This window comes from Panulirus ornatus, chromosome 2, assembly GCF_036320965.1.
Source record: "Panulirus ornatus isolate Po-2019 chromosome 2, ASM3632096v1, whole genome shotgun sequence".
Classification (NCBI taxonomy): domain Eukaryota; kingdom Metazoa; phylum Arthropoda; class Malacostraca; order Decapoda; family Palinuridae; genus Panulirus; species Panulirus ornatus.
In genome coordinates this window covers 29,858,101-29,876,887 of record NC_092225.1, presented here as the reverse complement: position 1 = coordinate 29,876,887, position 18,787 = coordinate 29,858,101, and the positions used below count along the sequence as shown (strand labels likewise).

At 42.0% G+C, this 18,787-nt stretch overlaps 1 protein-coding gene across 2 annotated transcripts in view; it reads right to left on the bottom strand.

Annotated features, from left to right (window-relative positions):
• Positions 1-14,727, bottom strand: part of LOC139755427 (alpha-mannosidase 2C1-like) — an 87,911-nt gene extending 73,184 nt beyond the window's left edge. Inside the window, exons 1-2 of one of the 2 annotated variants that reach the window (XM_071673729.1) lie at positions 14,561-14,727; positions 10,663-10,807 (exon numbers count right to left, since the gene is read on the bottom strand). In XM_071673729.1, the coding sequence (XP_071529830.1) occupies positions 10,663-10,801 (139 nt within the window). In that variant the 5' untranslated portion in view covers positions 10,802-10,807; positions 14,561-14,727. Of the gene's footprint in view, positions 1-10,662; positions 10,808-13,879; positions 13,939-14,560 lie in introns of those variants that run through there. The other variant, XM_071673737.1, reaches the window with a different exon arrangement.
• Between the last annotated feature and the right edge of the window lie 4,060 nt (positions 14,728-18,787).

Sequence of the window (18,787 nt, the reverse complement as noted above, 5' to 3'; positions counted from 1 at the left end):
AATATTTCTCCATAACGTTCCAACCTACAACTTCTACCCAATGCTTCCATTGAATATTCTTACCTTAGAAAGTAAGTGCATCCATTCTAATATGTACTCATAAAGTAAAAAGGTGGCAGTGTGCAAAGAAGTACCAGTGCAGGAAAACCCCATCACTTAATATCAAATTTGAGGTTCTCAGGCATTTTAGAGAGGGGCAGAGACTAGTAGGCATAGCAAAGTCCTCATAATGTTTTTCAGTAACCTTTTTCTGTAAGCTTTCATTAAATAGTCTAATTTACATTTAAGAGAGTGTAGTCTATTAATGATAAGCTATGTTGATTTAGGCATAGTCCACACATTAGAGTTAGCGAGGGGAAATTCTTTATTAGGAACAAACTTGTCTTTATGACATGGATTCCACAGGCTCATATAATGATGTACAAATAACAGACCTCTAGGAACATCTCTTGCACCACTGCCCACAGGATGGGTAGGAATACACAATAAAGTAGCCGCTCTAGGGGTAAAATTCAAATCATAACCCTGCCACTAAACACAGGACCAAGGTATATCTGTACCTTTAATACAGTACTCCAGTACTTCTTTACATATTCTGTAATGAATTTCTTGATTAATTCTTGCTATGACTTCTGGATGCCCCCTCTCTTTGCATCTTTCAAAGAAACATTCATTCTCCATACTGCTGAATTGGATCACAATTCTGAAGGTTAAAATTAAATCTTCCCTTACTCTTTTGACTTCTATTTTCCATTGTGGGCATCTTACGAGCACCTAACCTCTCCCAATATCTCATCTCTCATTTCCAATTTAAGAAGATCTCCAGTGTATGAGCATTTAAGTGTGTGTGTGTGTGTGTGTGTGTGTGTGTGTGTGTGTGTGTGTATATATACCCTGGTATACCACATCGATCCAATTAACTCTATTCCTTGCATGCCTTTCACCCTCCTGCATGTTCAGGCCCCGATCACACAAAATCTTTTTCACTCCATCTTTCCACCTCCAATTTGGTCTCCCACTTCTCCTCGTTCCCTCCACCTCTGACACACATATCCTCTTGGTCAATCTTTCCTCACTCATTCTCTCCATGTGCCCAAACCATTTCAAAACACCCTATTCTGCTCTCTCAACCACGCTCTTTTTATTTCCACACATCTCTCTTACCCTTACGTTACTTACTCGATCAAACCACCTCATACCACACATTGTCCTCAAACATCTCATTTCCAGCACATCCATCCTCCTGCGCACAACTCTATCCATAGCCCATGCCTCGCAACCATACAACATTGTTGGAACCACTATTCCTTCAAACATACCCATTTTTGCTTTCCGAGATAATGTTCTCAACTTCCACACATTCTTCAAGGCTCCCAGGATTTTCGCCCCCTCCCCCACCCTATGATCCACTTCCGCTTCCATGGTTCCATCCGCTGCCAGATCCACTACCAGATATCTAAAACACTTTACTTCCTCAAGTTTTTCTCCATTCAAACTTACCTCCCAATTGACCCGACCCTCAACCCTACTGTACCTAATAACCTTGCTCTTATTCACATTTAATCTTAACTTTCTTCTTTCACACACTTTACCAAACTCAGTCACCAGCTTCTGCAGTTTCTCACATGAATCAGCCACCAGCACTGTATCATCAGCGAACAACGACTGAGTCACTTCCCAAGCTCTCTCATCCCCAACAGACTTCATACTTGCCCCTCTTTCCAAAACTCTTGCATTCACCTCCCTAACAACCCCTTCCATAAACAAATTAAACAACCATGGAGACATCACACACCCCTGCCGCAAACCTACATTCACTGAGAACCAATCACTTTCCTCTCTTCCTACACGTACACATGCCTTACATCCTCAATAAAAACTTTTCACTGCTTCTAACAACTTGCCTCCCACACCATATATTCTTAATACCTTCCACAGAGCATCTCTATCAACTCTATCATATGCCTTCTCCAGATCCATAAATGCTACATACAAATCCATATGCTTTTCTAAGTATTTCTCACATACATTCTTCAAAGCAAACACCTGATCCACACATCCTCTACCACTTCTGAAACCACACTGCTCTTCCCCAATCTGATGCTCTGTACATGCCTTCACCCTCTCAATCAAAATCCTCCCATATAATTTACCAGGAATACTCAACAAACTTATACCTCTGTAATTTGAGCACTCACTCTTATCCCCTTTGCCTTTGTACAATGGCACTATGCACGCATTCCGCCAATCCTCAGGCACCTCACCATGAGTCATACATACATTAAATAACCTTACCAACCAGTCAACAATACAGTCACCCCCTTTTTTAATAAATTCCACTGCAATACCAGTGGAAGGGGTAGGGGAGGGGGCGAAAATTCTGGGAGCCTTGAAAAACGTGTGGAAGTCGAGAACATTATCTCGGAAAGCAAAAATGGCTATGTTTGAAGGAATAGTGGTTCCAACAATGTTGTATGGTTGCGAGGCGTGGGCTATGGATAGAGTTGTGCGCAGGAGGATGGATGTGCTGGAAATGAGATGTTTGAGGACAATGTGTGGTGTGTGGTGGTTGGATCGAGTAAGTAACGTAAGGGTAAGAGAGATGTGTGGAAATAAAAAGAGCGTTTTTGAGAGAGCAGAAGAGGGTGTTTTGAAATGGTTCGGGCACATGGAGAGAATGAGTGAGGAAAGATTGACCAAGAGGATATATGTGTCGGAGGTGGAGGGAACGAGGAGAAGAGGGAGACCAAATTGGAGGTGGAAAGATGGAGTGAAAAAGATTTCGTGTGATCGGGGCCTGAACATGCAGGAGGGTGAAAGGAGGGCAAGGAATAGAGTGAATTGGAGCGATGCGGTATACCGGGGTTGACATGCTGTCAGTGGATTGAATCAAGGCATGTGAAGCGTCTGGGTAAACCATGGAAAGCTGTGTAGGTATGTATATTTGCGTGTGTGGACGTATGTATATACATGTGTATGGGGGTGGGTTGGGCCATTTCTTTCGTCTGTTTCCTTGCGCTACCTCGCAAACGCGGGAGACAGCGACAAAGCAAAAAAAAAATATATATATATACATATATATATATATATATATATATATATTTTTTTTTTTTTTTTTTTTTTTTTTTCAAACTATTCGCCATTTCCCGCATTAGCGAGGTAGCGTTAAGAACAGAGGACTGGGCCTTTGAGGGAATACCCTCACCTGGCCCAATTCTCTGTTCCTTCTTTTGGAAAATTAAAAAAAAACCGAGAGGGGAGGATTTCCAGCCCCCCGCTCCCTCCCCTTTTAGTCGCCTTCTACGACACGCAGGGAATACGTGGGAAGTATTCTTAATCCCCTATCCCCAGGGATAATATATATATATATATATATATATATATATATATATATATATATTTTTGCCGGTCTCCCGCGTTTGCGAGGGGAGAAAGAATACTCCCCACGTATTCCCTGCATGTCGTAGAAGGCGACTAAAAGGGGAGGGAGCGGGGGGCTGGAAATCCTCCCCTTTTTTTTTTTAATTTTCCAAAAGAAGGAAACGAGAAGGGGGCCAGGTGAGGATATTCCCTCAGAGGCCTAGTCCTCTGTTCTTAACGCTACCTTGCTTATGCGGGGAATGGGGAATAGTTTGGAAGAGAAGATTATTTATTTTATTTTATTTTGCTCTGTCGCTGTATCCCGCGTTAGCGAAGTAGCGCAAGGAAACAGACAAAAGAATGGCCCAACCCGCCCACATACACATGTATATACATACACGTCCACACAAGCAAATATACATACCTATACATTTCAATGTACACATATATATACACACACAGACATATACATATATACACATGTAGATAATTCATACTGTCTGCCTTTATTTGTTCCCATCGCCACCTCGCCACACATGGAATAACAACCCCCTCCCCCCTCATGTGTGCGAGGTAGCGCTAGGAAAAGACACCAAAGGCCACATTCATTCACACTCAGTCTCTAGCTGTCATGTAATAATGCACCAAAACCACAGCTACCTTTCCACATCCAGGCCCCACAGAACTTTCCATGGTTTACCCCAGATGCTTCACATGCCCTGGTTCAATCCAATGACAGCACGTCAACCCCGGTATACCACATCGCTCCAATTCACTCTATTCCTTGCCCTCCTTTCACCCTCCTGCATGTTCAGGCCCCAATCACACAAAATCTTTTTCACTCCATCTTTCCACCTCCAATTTGGTCTCCCTCTTCTCCTCGTTCCCTCCACCTCCGACACATATATCCTCTTGGTCAATCTTTCCTCACTCATTCTCTCCATGTGCCCAAAACACTTCAAAACACCCTCTTCTGCTCTCTCAACCACGCTCTTTTTATTTCCACACATCTCTCTTACCCTTACGTTACTCACTCGATCAAACCACCTCACACCACACATTGTCCTCAAACATCTCATTTCCAGCACATCCATCCTCCTGCCCACAACTCTATCCATAGCCCACGCCTCGCAACCATACAACATTGTTGGAACCACTATTCCTTCAAACATACCCATTTTTGCTTTCCGAGATAATGTTCTCGACTTCCACACATTCTTCAAGGCCCCCAGAATTTTCGCCCCCTCCCCCACCCTATGATCCACTTCCGATTCCATGGTTCCATCCGCTGCCAGATCCACTCCCAGATATCTAAAACACTTCACTTCCTCCAGTTTTTCTCCATTCAAACTCACCTCCCAATTGACTTGACCCTCAACCCTACTGTACCTAATAACCTTGCTCTTATTCACATTTACTCTTAACTTTCTTCTTCCACACATTTACCAAACTCAGTCACCAGCTTCTGCAGTTTCTCACATGAATCAGCCACCAGCGCTGTATCATCAGCGAACAACAACTGACTCACTTCCCAAGCTCTCTCATCCCCAACAGACTTCATACTTGCCCCTCTTTCTAAAACTCTTGCATTTACCTCCCTAACAACTCCATCCATAAACAAATTAAACAACCATGGAGACATCACACACCCCTGCCGCAAACCTACATTCACTGAGAACCAATCACTTTCCTCTCTTCCTACACGTACACATGGCAGATATAGGGTGTTTTGGTCGAGGTGGTGTGCAAAGTGAGAGGGTTAGGGATAATGATTTGGTAAACAGAGAAGAGGTAGTGAAAGCTTTGCGGAAGATGAAAGCCGGCAAGGCAGCAGGTTTGGATGGTATTGCAGTGGAATTTATTAAAAAAGGGGGTGACTATTGTTGACTGGTTGGTAAGGTTATTTAATGTATGTATGACTCATGGTGAGGTGCCTGAGGATTGGCGGAATGCGTGCATAGTGCCATTGTACAAAGGCAAAGGGGATAAGAGTGAGTGCTCAAATTACAGAGGTATAAGTTTGTTGAGTATTCCTGGTAAATTATATGGGAGGGTATTGATTGAGAGGGTGAAGGCATGTACAGAGCATCAGATTGGGGAAGAGCAGTGTGGTTTCAGAAGTGGTAGAGGATGTGTGGATCAGGTGTTTGCTTTGAAGAATGTATGTGAGAAATACTTAGAAAAGCAAATGGATTTGTATGTAGCATTTATGGATCTGGAGAAGGCATATGATAGAGTTGATAGAGATGCTCTGTGGAAGGTATTAAGAATATATGGTGTGGGAGGCAAGTTGTTAGAAGCAGTGAAAAGTTTTTATCGAGGATGTAAGGCATGTGTACGTGTAGGAAGAGAGGAAAGTGATTGGTTCTCAGTGAATGTAGGTTTGCGGCAGGGGTGTGTGATGTCTCCATGGTTGTTTAATTTGTTTATGGATGGGGTTGTTAGGGAGGTAAATGCAAGAGTCCTGGAAAGAGGGGCAAGTATGAAGTCTGTTGGGGATGAGAGAGCTTGGGAAGTGAGTCAGTTGTTGTTCGCTGATGATACAGCGCTGGTGGCTGATTCATGTGAGAAACTGCAGAAGCTGGTGACTGAGTTTGGTAAAGTGTGTGGAAGAAGAAATTTAAGAGTAAATGTGAATAAGAGCAAGGTTATTAGGTACAGTAGGGTTGAGGGTCAAGTCAATTGGGAGGTGAGTTTGAATGGAGAAAAACTGGAGGAAGTGAAGTGTTTTAGATATCTGGGAGTGGATCTGTCAGCGGATGGAACCATGGAAGCGGAAGTGGATCATAGGGTGGGGGAGGGGGCGAAAATTTTGGGAGCCTTGATATATATATATATATATATATATATATATATATATATTTTTTTTTTTTTTTTTTTTCATACTATTCGCCATTTCCCGCATTTGCGAGGTAGCGTTAAGAACAGAGGACTGGGCCTTAGAGGGAAAATCCTCACCTGGCCCCCTTCTCTGTTCCTTCTTTTGGAAAATTAAAAAAAAAGAGAGGGGAGGATTTCCAGCCACCCACTCCCTCCCCTTTTAGTCGCCTTCTACGACACGTAGGGAATACGTGGGAAGTATTCTTTCTCCCCTATCCCCAGGGATAATATATATATATATATATATATATATATATATATATATATATATATTTTTTTTTTTTTATACTTTGTCGCTGTCTCCCGCGTTTGCGAGGTAGCGCAAGGAAACAGACGAAGGAAATGGCCCAACCCCCCCATACACATGTATATACATACGTCCACACACGCAAATATACATACCTACACAGCTTTCCATGGTTTACCCCAGACACTTCACATGCCCTGCTTCAATCCACTGACAGCACGTCAACCCCGGTATACCACATCGCTCCAATTCACTCTATTCCTTGCCCTCCTTTCACCCTCCTGCATGTTCAGGCCCCGATCACACAAAATCTTTTTCACTCCATCTTTCCACCTCCAATTTGGTCTCCCTCTTCTCCTTGTTCCCTCCACCTCCGACACATATATCCTCTTGGTCAATCTTTCCTCACTCATCCTCTCCATGTGCCCAAACCACTTCAAAACACCCTCTTCTGCTCTCTCAACCACGCTCTTTTTATTTCCACACATCTCTCTTACTCTTACGTTACTCACTCGATCAAACTACCTCACACCACACATTGTCCTCAAACATCTCATTTCCAGCACATCCATCCTCCTGCGCACAACTCTATCCATAGCCCATGCCTCGCAACCATATAACATTGTTGGAACCACTATTCCTTCAAACATACCCATTTTTGCTTTCCGAGATAATGTTCTCGACTTCCACACATTCTTCAAGGCCCCCAGGATTTTCGCCCCCTCCCCCACCCTATATATATATATATATATATATATATATATATATATATATATATATATATATATTCTTTCTTTCTTCTTTCATACTATTTGCCATTTCCCGTGTCAGCGAGGTAGCGTTAAGAACAAAGGACTGGGCCTTTGAGGGAATATCCTCACCTGGCCCCCTTCTCTGTTCCTTCTTTTGGAAAATAAAAAAAAAAGAGGGGAGGATTTCCAGCCACCCGCTCCCTCCCTTTTTAGTCGCCTTCTACGACACGCAGGGAGTACGTGGGAAATATTCTTTCTCCCCTATCCCCAGGGATAATATATATATATATATATTTTTTTTTAAACTATTCGCCATTTCCCGCGTTAGCGAGGTAGCGTTAAGAACAGAGGACTGGGCCTTTTTTGGAATATCCTCACCTGGCCCCCTCTGTTCCTTCTTTTGGAAAATTAAAAAAAAAAAAGAGAGGCAGGAGGTCAAGAGAAAGGTGCAAGAGGTGAAAAAGAGGGCAAATGATAGCTGGGGTGAGAGAGTATCATTAAATTTTAGGGAGAATAAAAAGATGTTTTGGAAGGAGGTAAATAAAGTGCGTTAGACAAGGGAGCAAATGGGAACTTCAGTGAAGGAAGATAATGAGGAGGTGATAACAAGTAGTGGGGATGTGAGAAGGAGATGGAGTGAGTATTTTGAAGGTTTGTTGAATGTGTTTGATGATAGAGCGGCAGATATAGGGTGTTTTGGTCGAGGTGGTATGCAAAGTGAGAGGGTGAGGGAAAATGATTTGGTAAACAGAGAAGAGGTAGTAAAAGCTTTGCAGAGATGAAAGCCAGCAAGGCAGCGGGTTTGGATGGTATTGCAGTGGAATTTATTAAAAAAGGGGGTGACTGTATTGTTGACTGGTTGGTAAGGTTATTTAATGTATGTATGATTCATGGTGAGGTGCCTGAGGATTGGCGGAATGCTTGCATAGTGCCACTGTACAAAGGCAAACGGGATAAGAGTGCTCAAATTACAGAGGTATAAGTTTGTTGAGTATTCCTGGTAAATTATATGGGAGGGTATTGATTGAGAGGGTGAAGGCATGTACAGAGCATCAGATTGGGGAAGAGCAGTGTGGTTTCAGAATTGGTAGAGGATGTGTGGATCAGGTGTTTGCTTTGAAAAATATACGTGAGAAATACTTAGAAAAGCAAATGGATTTGTATGTAGCATTTATGGATCTGGAGAAGGAATATGATAGAAATGATAGATGCTCTATGGAAGGTATTAGGAATATACGGTGTGGGAGGCAAGTTGTTAGAAGCAGTGAAAAGTTTTTATCGAGGATGTAAGGCATGTGTATGTGTAGGAAGAGAGGAAAGTGATTGTTTCCCAGTGAATGTAGGTTTGCAGCAGGGGTGTGTGATGTCTCCATGGTTGTTTAATTTGTTTATGGATGGGGTTGTTAGGGAGGTGAATGCAAGAGTTTTGGAAAGAGGGGCAAGTATGCAGTCTGTTGTGGATGAGAGAGCTTGGGAAGTGAGTCAGTTGTTGTTCGCTGATGATACAGCGCTTGTGGATGATTCATGTGAAAAACTGCAGAAGCTGGTGACTGAGTTTGGTAAGGTGTGTGAGAGAAGAAAGTTGAGAGTAAATGTGAATAAGAGCAAGGTTATTAGGTACAGTAGGGTTGAGGGTCAAGTCAACTGGGAGGTAAGTTTGCATGGAGATAAACTGGAGGAAGTGAAGTGTTTTAGATATCTGGGAGTGGATTTGGCAGTGGATGGAACCATGGAAGCGGAAGCGAATCATAGGGTGGGGGAGGGGGCAAAAATTCTGGGAGCCTTGAAAAATGTGTGGAAGTCGAGAACATTATCTCAGAAAGCAAAAATGGCTATGTTTGAAGGAATAGTGGTTCCAACAATGTTGTATGGTTGCGAGGTGTGGGCTATGGATAGAGTTGTGCGCAGGAGGGTGGATGTGCTGGAAATGAGATGTTTGAGGACAATATGTGGTGTGAGGTGGTTTGATCAAGTAAGTAATGTATGGGTAAGAGAGATGTGTGGAAATAAAAAGAGTGTGGTTGAGAGAGTCGAAGAGGGTGTTTTGAAATGGTTTGGTCACATGGACAGAATGAGTGAGGAAAGATTGACCAAGAGGATATATGTGTCAGAGGTGGAGGGAATGAGAAGTGGGAGACCAAATTGGAGGTGGAAAGATGGAGTGAAAAAGATTTTGAGTGATCGGGGCCTGAACATGCAGGAGGGTGAGAGGTGTGCAAGGAATAGAGTGAATTGGAATGATGTGGTATACCGGGGTTGACGTGCTGTCAATGGATTGAACCTGGGCATGTGAAGCGTCTGGGATAAACCATGGAAAATTGTGTGGGGCCTGGATGTGGAAAGGTAGTTGTGGTTTTGGTGCATTATTACATGACAGCTAGAGACTGAGTGTGAATGAATGGGGCCTTTGTTGTCTTTTCCTAGCGCTACCTCGCACACATGAGGGGGGGAGGGGGTATACCACATCGATCCAATTCACTCTATTCCTTGCCCTCCTTTCACCCTCCTGCATGTTCAGGCCCCGATCACTCAAAATCTTTTTCACTCCATCTTTCCACCTCCAATTTCGTCTCCCACTTCTCCTCGTTCCCTCCACCTCCGACACATATATCCTCTTGGTCAATCTTTCCTCACTCATTCTCTCCATATGCCCAAATCATTTCAAAACACCCTCTTCTGCTCTCTCAACCACGCTCTTTTTATTTCCACACATCTCTCTTACCCTTACATTACTTATATATATATATATATATATATATATATATATATATATATATATATATATATTATCCCTGGGGATAGGGAGAAAGAATACTTCCCACATTTTCCTGCGTGTCATAAAAGGCGACTAAAAGGGGAGGAAGCGGGGGCCTGGAAATCCTCCCTCCAGTTTATGCTTTTCCAAAACAACGAAGAGACGAGGGCCAAGTGAGGATTTTCCCTCTAAGGCTCAGTCCTGTTTTTATCACTGCCTCACTAATGCAGGAAATGGCGAATATATATATATACGAGTGGATGGGCCATTCTTCGTCTGTTTCCTGGTGCTACCTTCCTGACATGGGAAACGGTGATCAAGTATAATAAATAAATAAATAGTCATAATCTAGTATTCAAAATATAAATTCTTTTACACAGCAGATATCAATCTTTTCACTCAAGTTTCCTATCTCTAAAAAAATTATTGTATCATATATAATCATATAATTCATATGAAATAAATCTTTTCATTATACAGAGGTTTCTGCTTCAAACAAAAAAGGATTTGAGACTACTGAACAGTTTGACAATTACACAGATGAAATGCTGGGGATGGATAACTGTATGCCATCATTACAAAAGCATTTGAGCAACAAAAAGTCATACAAATTATTAAAATTGTCTTTGGCTGAAACACACTATTAACTAAATAGCCAATGTACTCACGATCAATTTCCTTAGAAAAGGGATACAGCTTTCCCCGCAGGTTAACATCTTGGAAGTGATTTTCTGAAATGTACTTCTCCAAGCGCTCCAAGGTGGTGTGGCGATGCTTGTGCATACTAGCTTTCACATCATCATCCATATTTTCCTGCAGCATAAATAGCAGGGGTGAAATACACAACTTACTTACACAAGTCAAAATAATATGTACAACTTTCCCATAATGTTAAGTACTGGAAATTCAAGGCAGGTGTGAGTTACACTGTTTCACCCTCAGACCATTAATTATCTACAATGCTGAAGTTAATTTCATAATCTATAGAACTGGTATAATTTACAGAATTGGTGTAATGTTAATCAAGCATATGTGAAATGCTGTAACAATCTACATTCCAAACACCATTACAGGTAAATCTAATCAAAGCTTTTATTTCACATCCAACTAGCTTCCTAAAATCCACTACTTAATAATATACAAATGGGTATATGACCAAATGATATCATCAGGTATTACAGGTATCAGCCTTAATGCGATAACTGGAAGTAACACTGATCTAAGAATTACTAAAGAACAGACAGCACTAATGTGGTTACATGAGAAATTATATCACTGAAGCAGAGGGTAGTGATGCTGTTTCCTGTGGGGTGGGGTAACACCCGGATTGAATGAAGGCAAGCAAGTATGAATCTGTGAAAGTGTATTTATGTATATGTCTGTGTATGTGTATTCATATATCTATCTATCTATCTATCTATCTATCTATCTATCTATATATCTATACATATATATATTCCCTGTGTGTCGTAGAAGGTGACTAAAAGGGAAGGGAGTGGGGGGCTGGAAATCTTCCCCCCCCTTTTTTTTTTTCAAAGGAAGGAACAGAGAAGGGGGCCGGGTGAGGATGTTTCCTCAGAGGCCCAGTCCTCTATTCTTAACGCTACCTCGCTGAGGTATATATATATATATATATATATATATATATATATATATATATATATATATATATATAATATATATATATATATATATATATAATCTATTTATTTATATATTTTTTATTATACATACAAAAATGCATAAAAAATTTGGTTCTACATAGATTCCTATGTATTTAGATACAGTTCCTGCCTGGCAGCATAATTTTTACAATATAATAATGTCCTGAAATTTTGACAATGTCTGAGGCATGGCTGTTTGATCAAGTCTTGAACAGATAAAAATTAATACTGCCTTCCTTAGAAGCAATAACTTAAAAAAATCTAAATGTTTGTAAAGCCAGACAAGTTACAGGGTCAGACATACCAATGCCAAGAGTAAGGTAAAGGCAAGTAATGGGGTCAGACATACCAAAGCCAACAGTGAAGGCCAGACATACTGAAGCTGATAGTATAGGCCAGGCAAGTTAGGCATGTCATATCTCTGAATGTGGTTGATCCCTCATTATGACATATTCATACATTGACAGTGAAATAAAATCTTGCTCTATGACCAGTAAGGCAACATTTACAAATGTTTCCCTATCCTAATCTCCCTATATCCAGCCCACTCCCTAGTGAAGGATAACTGAGGTTCCGTATACCAAATACACATCCTAGTTAAAGATGAGTGAGGTTCCTTATACCCAGCTCACACCCTAGTATAGGTTGGATGAGGTTTCTTTTATGCAGCCCACACCCTACTGAGGGCTGGATGAGGTTCCTTATACCCAGCCCACACCAGGGTGTGGGCTGGGTGAGGCTCCATATACCCTGGCCACACCCTAGAGAAATTTAGGTACATTTCTATATATCCAGTCCATACCCTACTGATGGCTTGGTGAGGTTTCTTAAATCTAGCCCACACCTACTGAAAGCTGGATAAGATTCCTTCTACCCAGCCCACACCCTACTAAAGGCCAAGTGAGGTTCCTTCTACCCAGCCCACACCCAACTGAAGGTTGGTTGTGGTTCCATGTATACAGCCAACATCCTAGTTAAGGCTTGGGTGAGGTTCTTTGTACCCAGCCCACACCACAATGAAGGTTAGCTTAGGTTCCTTAAATCCAGCCCACACCTTAGAGAAGGCTGGGGGAGGTTCCTTAAATCCAGCCCACACCTTACTGAAGGCTGGGGGAGGTTCCTTATACCCAGCCCACACCCCAGTGAACGTTGGATGAGGTTCCTTATACCCAACTCACACCCTAAAGTAGGTTGGGTGAGGTTCCTTACACACAGCCCACACCACTGTGAAAGTTGTGTGAGGTTCTTTATACCCAACCCACACCCTAGTAATGGCTGGGTGAGTTTACTTACATCCAATCCACACCCTAGTAGAGGCTTCAATCAGGTTCCTTATACACAGCTCTGACCAGAGAAAGCTTGTATAAGGTTTCATTCACCCACCCCGTATCCTAATCATGGCTAAGTGAAAATTACATTCTCGCATTCTAGTAAAGTCCTTATACCAAACCTACACCATGTTGAAGGGTGGGTGAAGTTCCACATACCTAGCCCACACCCTAGAGGGTGAGATTTTCATACCCAGCCCATGCTCAAGTTAAGGCTAGAGAAGTTCATTATACACAGTCCAAACCTTGGTGAAGGCTGGCTACGTTACTTATACCCAACCCAAGCCTAGGTAAAGACTAGATGACGTTCCTTTTTAATTCAACCCACACCCTTGTTAAGGCTGATTCAGGTTACTTATATACAGCCCAATCCCTTATAAAGATTAACCAGCCAACACCACTGTAGAGGCTGGGTGACGTTATTGTGCTTAACCCACACCCTAGCATACTATGGCTAGATGGCGTTCCTGTAGGGTGAGTGAAGCTCCTTGCGCCCAGCATGCGCCTTAATAATGGACAGGTTACATTACTAATACCACGCGAGGTTCTCTATCCCTCACTCTAACTCCAGCGGGAGTAGTAATGTAACCGATCCTCAGCCGTAACGGTGAAAACTTGATGAGGTTGACCCCATAACCTTGAAAGTTAACGCATACAACAGACTCTTAGAAACATAAAGTAACATACAAAGATAAGACAATTGCTTAAAACAAATGATCTAACACATGTCTATTTTCATTATTCTTTGCCAATACATATATCACTAACTAAAACTTATGTACCCACGATATATACCTTCACACATGGTAAACTTAAGATGTACAACTTTTTTTCGTTCTTAAACTCATTTCTTACGCATTTCACTCCATACATAATGAAACAGTAACACTTACGTTCTTGTGAACGGGACACCTTTCACTCACTCGAGAGTTCCTCAGTTATCAGTCCACAGTGTCTGACACATTATGAATTACTTAATGCAAGCACAGTTGCCTCGAACCAATTCTCCTGATGCCACCACACGATCAACATTATTTACACTCGCTTTACTCAAAGAGAGACAACATGATTTAACACCATTGTCAATACAAAAGGGCGACTCTTGAACTTTGCCGCAAGAGGAAAATACTTGTAAAGTTATAAACACCATTAATCATGGACGAACTTATATGAAATATGCCATCACCTGTTGAAATGTCCAGGAATTTAAGCGATTGACAATTCTCTTAAATTCAGTGAAAAGATTTCCGAATATTTCCATTAAACAGAAAGTATACAAAACATAAAACAAAAAGAAAAATTTTCCTTCCTATGAACAATTTCTGATCTTGTCCGTCGCACTTGCGTTCAGTGTTGCGCGGTAAGTTTTGGGAGTAAAACAATATATAATAAAGATAAGTATGATGTAAATGCTTAATAATTAAGTAATGTATACCACTATTTAGTGATAGAAATAATTAATTACGTTCAATTAACAGTACATTTACTCAACATATGAAATGAATAGGTTCTGATGACGCACTTCCCACTATGTAACTTGACAACTATTTCACTAAAAAGAAAAATATACTTACCGTTTTCTTTTGACGTTACGGTAGTTTGACAGTTAATAAAGCGATAGGCACCACTGACACAAGATATCAAACTACTTGAGCGGAATACACGGGGGGACTAACTTGGCTCCGGGACTCTAACACACCTCCTTCCTTTGTTGCCAAGTGACAACACCGGTGTGGGGCGAGCGGTGCCGACGCCGGCCTGAAGCTCCCCTGAAGCTGCTCCGAACACACCCCACCGCCAGCTTGAACCACACCGGATCAATACTGCTTCGGTTACCGAAAACGACATTACAATCTGTATTTCACTGACTTAAAGACTAGTTTTTAGGTAGATATTAATAAATCGCAATCCAGTTGCTTCTATCTTTATTTCTTGTATGATGAATTTGTCTATGTAGTAATCATGGAATTACCATATTTCTCTCAATATTGACAGATGCTTTCATATTCGCACCTAGTTTTTGTCAAACAGTGATTTAGTTTAAGGTTTCATATGTCATATTTCATATTGTATCATATACTTCTAAATAAAGAAAAACAATGTTTTTACATATTATTTACGATAGTAATGTTTACAATCAGTTAAGGCGGGAACGAGCGAGTGCGTTACGTAACACAACTGACTCACTCGAGCTTAGTGAAGCCTCGAGCCCAAGCTACGAAACGGTTCGGTTTCCGCTGTTGTGTTGCTAGGCGAAGCCTGCCTTGTGCTGTGTTTGTTGCCACACCGGAATTTTCAGCGTCATTTCGTGGCTCTAAATAAAACTGTTGAGCTCTCCTTTTTAGTAGCATCAAAAGTACTTTACAGCCAATGAATAATAAGATGATTTCATGACAAGTTTTGTCATTGCGAATCCTACAATATTTTTCTCCTGACAAATTGGGCATTCAAATTGCGCGTCCCTGTTACATAACCAGGAAAGCGGCGCGCCAACTCTTGTGTTGGTGTGCGCCGGGTCTGACATTCAATGAAAAATATAAAAAGAAAATAATGATTTATCCTCTGAACCGAAACTTTCACTGATGCAAAATTCTTCAGTTTGCCATGAAATTAAGTTAAATAACACGGAGAAACGTAAATGAAGAAATGTCGCTTCGGCTGCCTCTTACATAACCCAGCGGGCAAACAACGCGCCACATACGTGTACTTGAGGCATTATAGAGGATGAAATTCATAGGATAAATATTAATCTTGCACTGGAATGAAAAATAAAGCTAACTTTGCTCTTTACTTATTGTTAATACAACGCCTAAAATGCGAATTAAACGCGAAATTACTTTTCGTCAAGCGATTCTGTTACGTAAGCATGTGAAGTAAGAAGCGACGCGCCAAGCTGTATTTAAGTTCATACGATTCTTATTTGAAATAACAAAAAAGATATATATAGTCATTAGAAGAAAATATTGCGTATCACAAAAAATACTTTTGCAATAGATTTTTCGCTAACTGTATCTAGGGGAACACAGAATGCAATCTTATTTTTATTTTCCTTTTAGTAATGCATACGCTTCAAAAGGTCACGACTAGGTTAATGATTGTCACTATATCATTTTCGTCGTTCTTTATTTCAAGAATTACTTTTACATACGGAAGTAAATACCATCATGAATTTTCTACAATCGCAAAGCGTCTCTATTACGTAATTCGGAAAAAAGACGCGCGAAATACATGAAAGTTTGCGACAACCTGCATAAACATGACAAAATACCGTCCTCTAAATAACTTTATTTATGAGTGAAAAATGTGGAAAGCTGGTATACATATAAATGCTGACCGAAGAGAAACACTCGAGAAAACCACAATCAGCACACATACTATAAAAGTTATGTTTCTATTGCGATACGTAATTACGGATCAAATGTATAAGAATTTTTGAACTGAGGATTGACAAAGTTTGGATTTCTATTGATGCATTTGTAGTCTAAAGGATGTAGATACTTTGTAGTGAGACGCTAAAGCTCTTCTCACCCACGCTACATCCCCCCCCCCCTTCCAACTCCCGCACCCCCCCAACCCCCATCACCCCTTAAGCATTCATCCCCCCACCCCCTTTACAAACCCCCATCTCCACCCCGCCCGACACAGCCAGCCCCACTCCTCCCATCCTCCCCCTCACCAAAAGCTGCTCCTCCTCCCCTTCCCACGTCATGTATGGTGTCGCACATCCCACTCTCAGTACCAAGAAAAAGCCAAAGTACTTGTGCCCTGTGTTCAGTAATCGCTCTCCAAGAATGCGTCGAGAACATCAATTTGTTCGTTGGGTTCTGAACCCGTCCAAGAGGTTGGGCTGATTAGATAACCTACGAGGAAAAACAGCGGTTTTGACGGTTAGAATAATTTTTAGCTCTGCGAAAATCCGGTGCTATTTAGCAATGCTAAACGACAAAATACAAATATAACCATATTAGAAGATTGTAAGTGGGGAAAAACATTAGAAGTGAAGGGAATTAGAGAGAAAGTAAATGAAGGACGAAGGGGTTAGCGGAGGACGATAGCATGGAAGACAGAAATCAGGAAGGAAAAGATATATATAAAAAAAAAAAAGACTGGGGTTGTTGGCTATGAAGGATGTGGTCAAAGATGAAAAAACTATACAAAGAGACAGGAAGGGGTGCTTGCCTTACGCTCTCATTTGTACGCCAACTAAAAAAAAAAAAAAAAAACAGGCACCACCTCAACACCCGAATTCTGCTTACATCCCACCAAATGACCTCTTACAGGTTCCGTAACCATTAAAAAAAAAGTCCTGCTTTAGATTATGTACCACAGGTCGAGCTTGGTGGTAAAAGGAGCGGTGTAGCTGGGGTATAAATTTGCTGCCACGACTAGGCTTCACACCAGGTGAGACCTAGGCGCGTTCTGACCCAACAGACCCTGTCTCTGGGGCTAACAGGCCCCTCACCTGTAAGACAGAGAACCCTCACGTCTGGGTCGACGGTTCTTGAAGACAAAAGTGTCCCTAAGTCCGACACAACGAACCATTCCATGAAATAATTATGTCTGAGCCGGCGGGGACCTTACTTCACAGCCTGACCCCGACTGTACAGACTAGGCCCCTACACCGGGGACCTGTAAACCTATAGTGTTGTCCAGCATATTTTAACCCTTGAATTGCTTGGCCCTTAAGCCTGAGCCCTTACGTTTCGAGTGGATGAACCACTTGCCTGTGAGGCTCTAAGCCCTTATTTCGATCCTACAAACCCTTACATTGATATGGATACAGGAGACAGAAAACGAACCTTCGTCTCGGTTCCTATAATTTAGTGTCTGTAGAGGAGGTGGAGGAGGTGGAGGAGGAGGACCTTCGGCTCGTTACCCGCTCAACTAACATCCGGAGATGATGAATTAATCAATGACCTTAATCATGACCCCTTCATGAACGACTTCAGGTTTAGGTTTCTCATTCGCATACATGGCTGTGCCTTCCCTGAGGCACGATGCTGCCCGGTGTACGATAATTCTTCATCCACTACCTATTGGGCGAGGGGTGGAACCATGAACTTTCTGTTGGCGTTCATCCGCCAGGCAGTACCTCTCTCTCTCTCTCTCTCTCTCTCTCTCTCTCTCTCTCTCTCTCTCTCTCTCTCTCCCGTGGTGCTGGTAACCTCTGCCAATCCTACATTTATTACTCTGGCCACAGCTCTCTTGAGGTGGCTGCAGGTGGGCGTACACAACAAAAGGTTTTGGACCCGCGGCACGCGTCTGTCTGTCTGTCTGTCTGTCTGCAGCTCCCACCTTGTGTGTGTGCACACAGGCCACTCGAGCACTGAACTTTATGAATCTTCCACTCGCTCGAACGGCCAAAAAACTTTTTTGAACTTCTTTTCAGTCTAACGCGTTTCCTCTTCTTTTTTTTTTTTTTTTTGAAGTCATTTCTACAAACACCTCCCACTTGATGAGTGCAAAAATACACGAGGCTTTCTTAAATGGCCAATCAGGAGGGGGAGGCGGGGGGGGGGGGGGTGTCGTATGCCCTGGTCTTACAAGTTTACCGCAAAATGTATCGACATCATGTGCCTGTCTCACTTTGGTAATGACGTCAAAGGCAACTTCCTAGTGTACAGAAGAGCAACGGAGGAGGGTCATAGTTAGCACATGTCTTGGTGGTCCGGATAAACCCCTAATGATCTACCTATTACGCTGAGAGGGGAAGATGTGTCGTGCAGGGAGGGGAAGATGTGTCGTGCAGTGAGGGGAAGATGTGTCGTGCAGTGAGGGGAAGATGTGACAAGACATCCTAA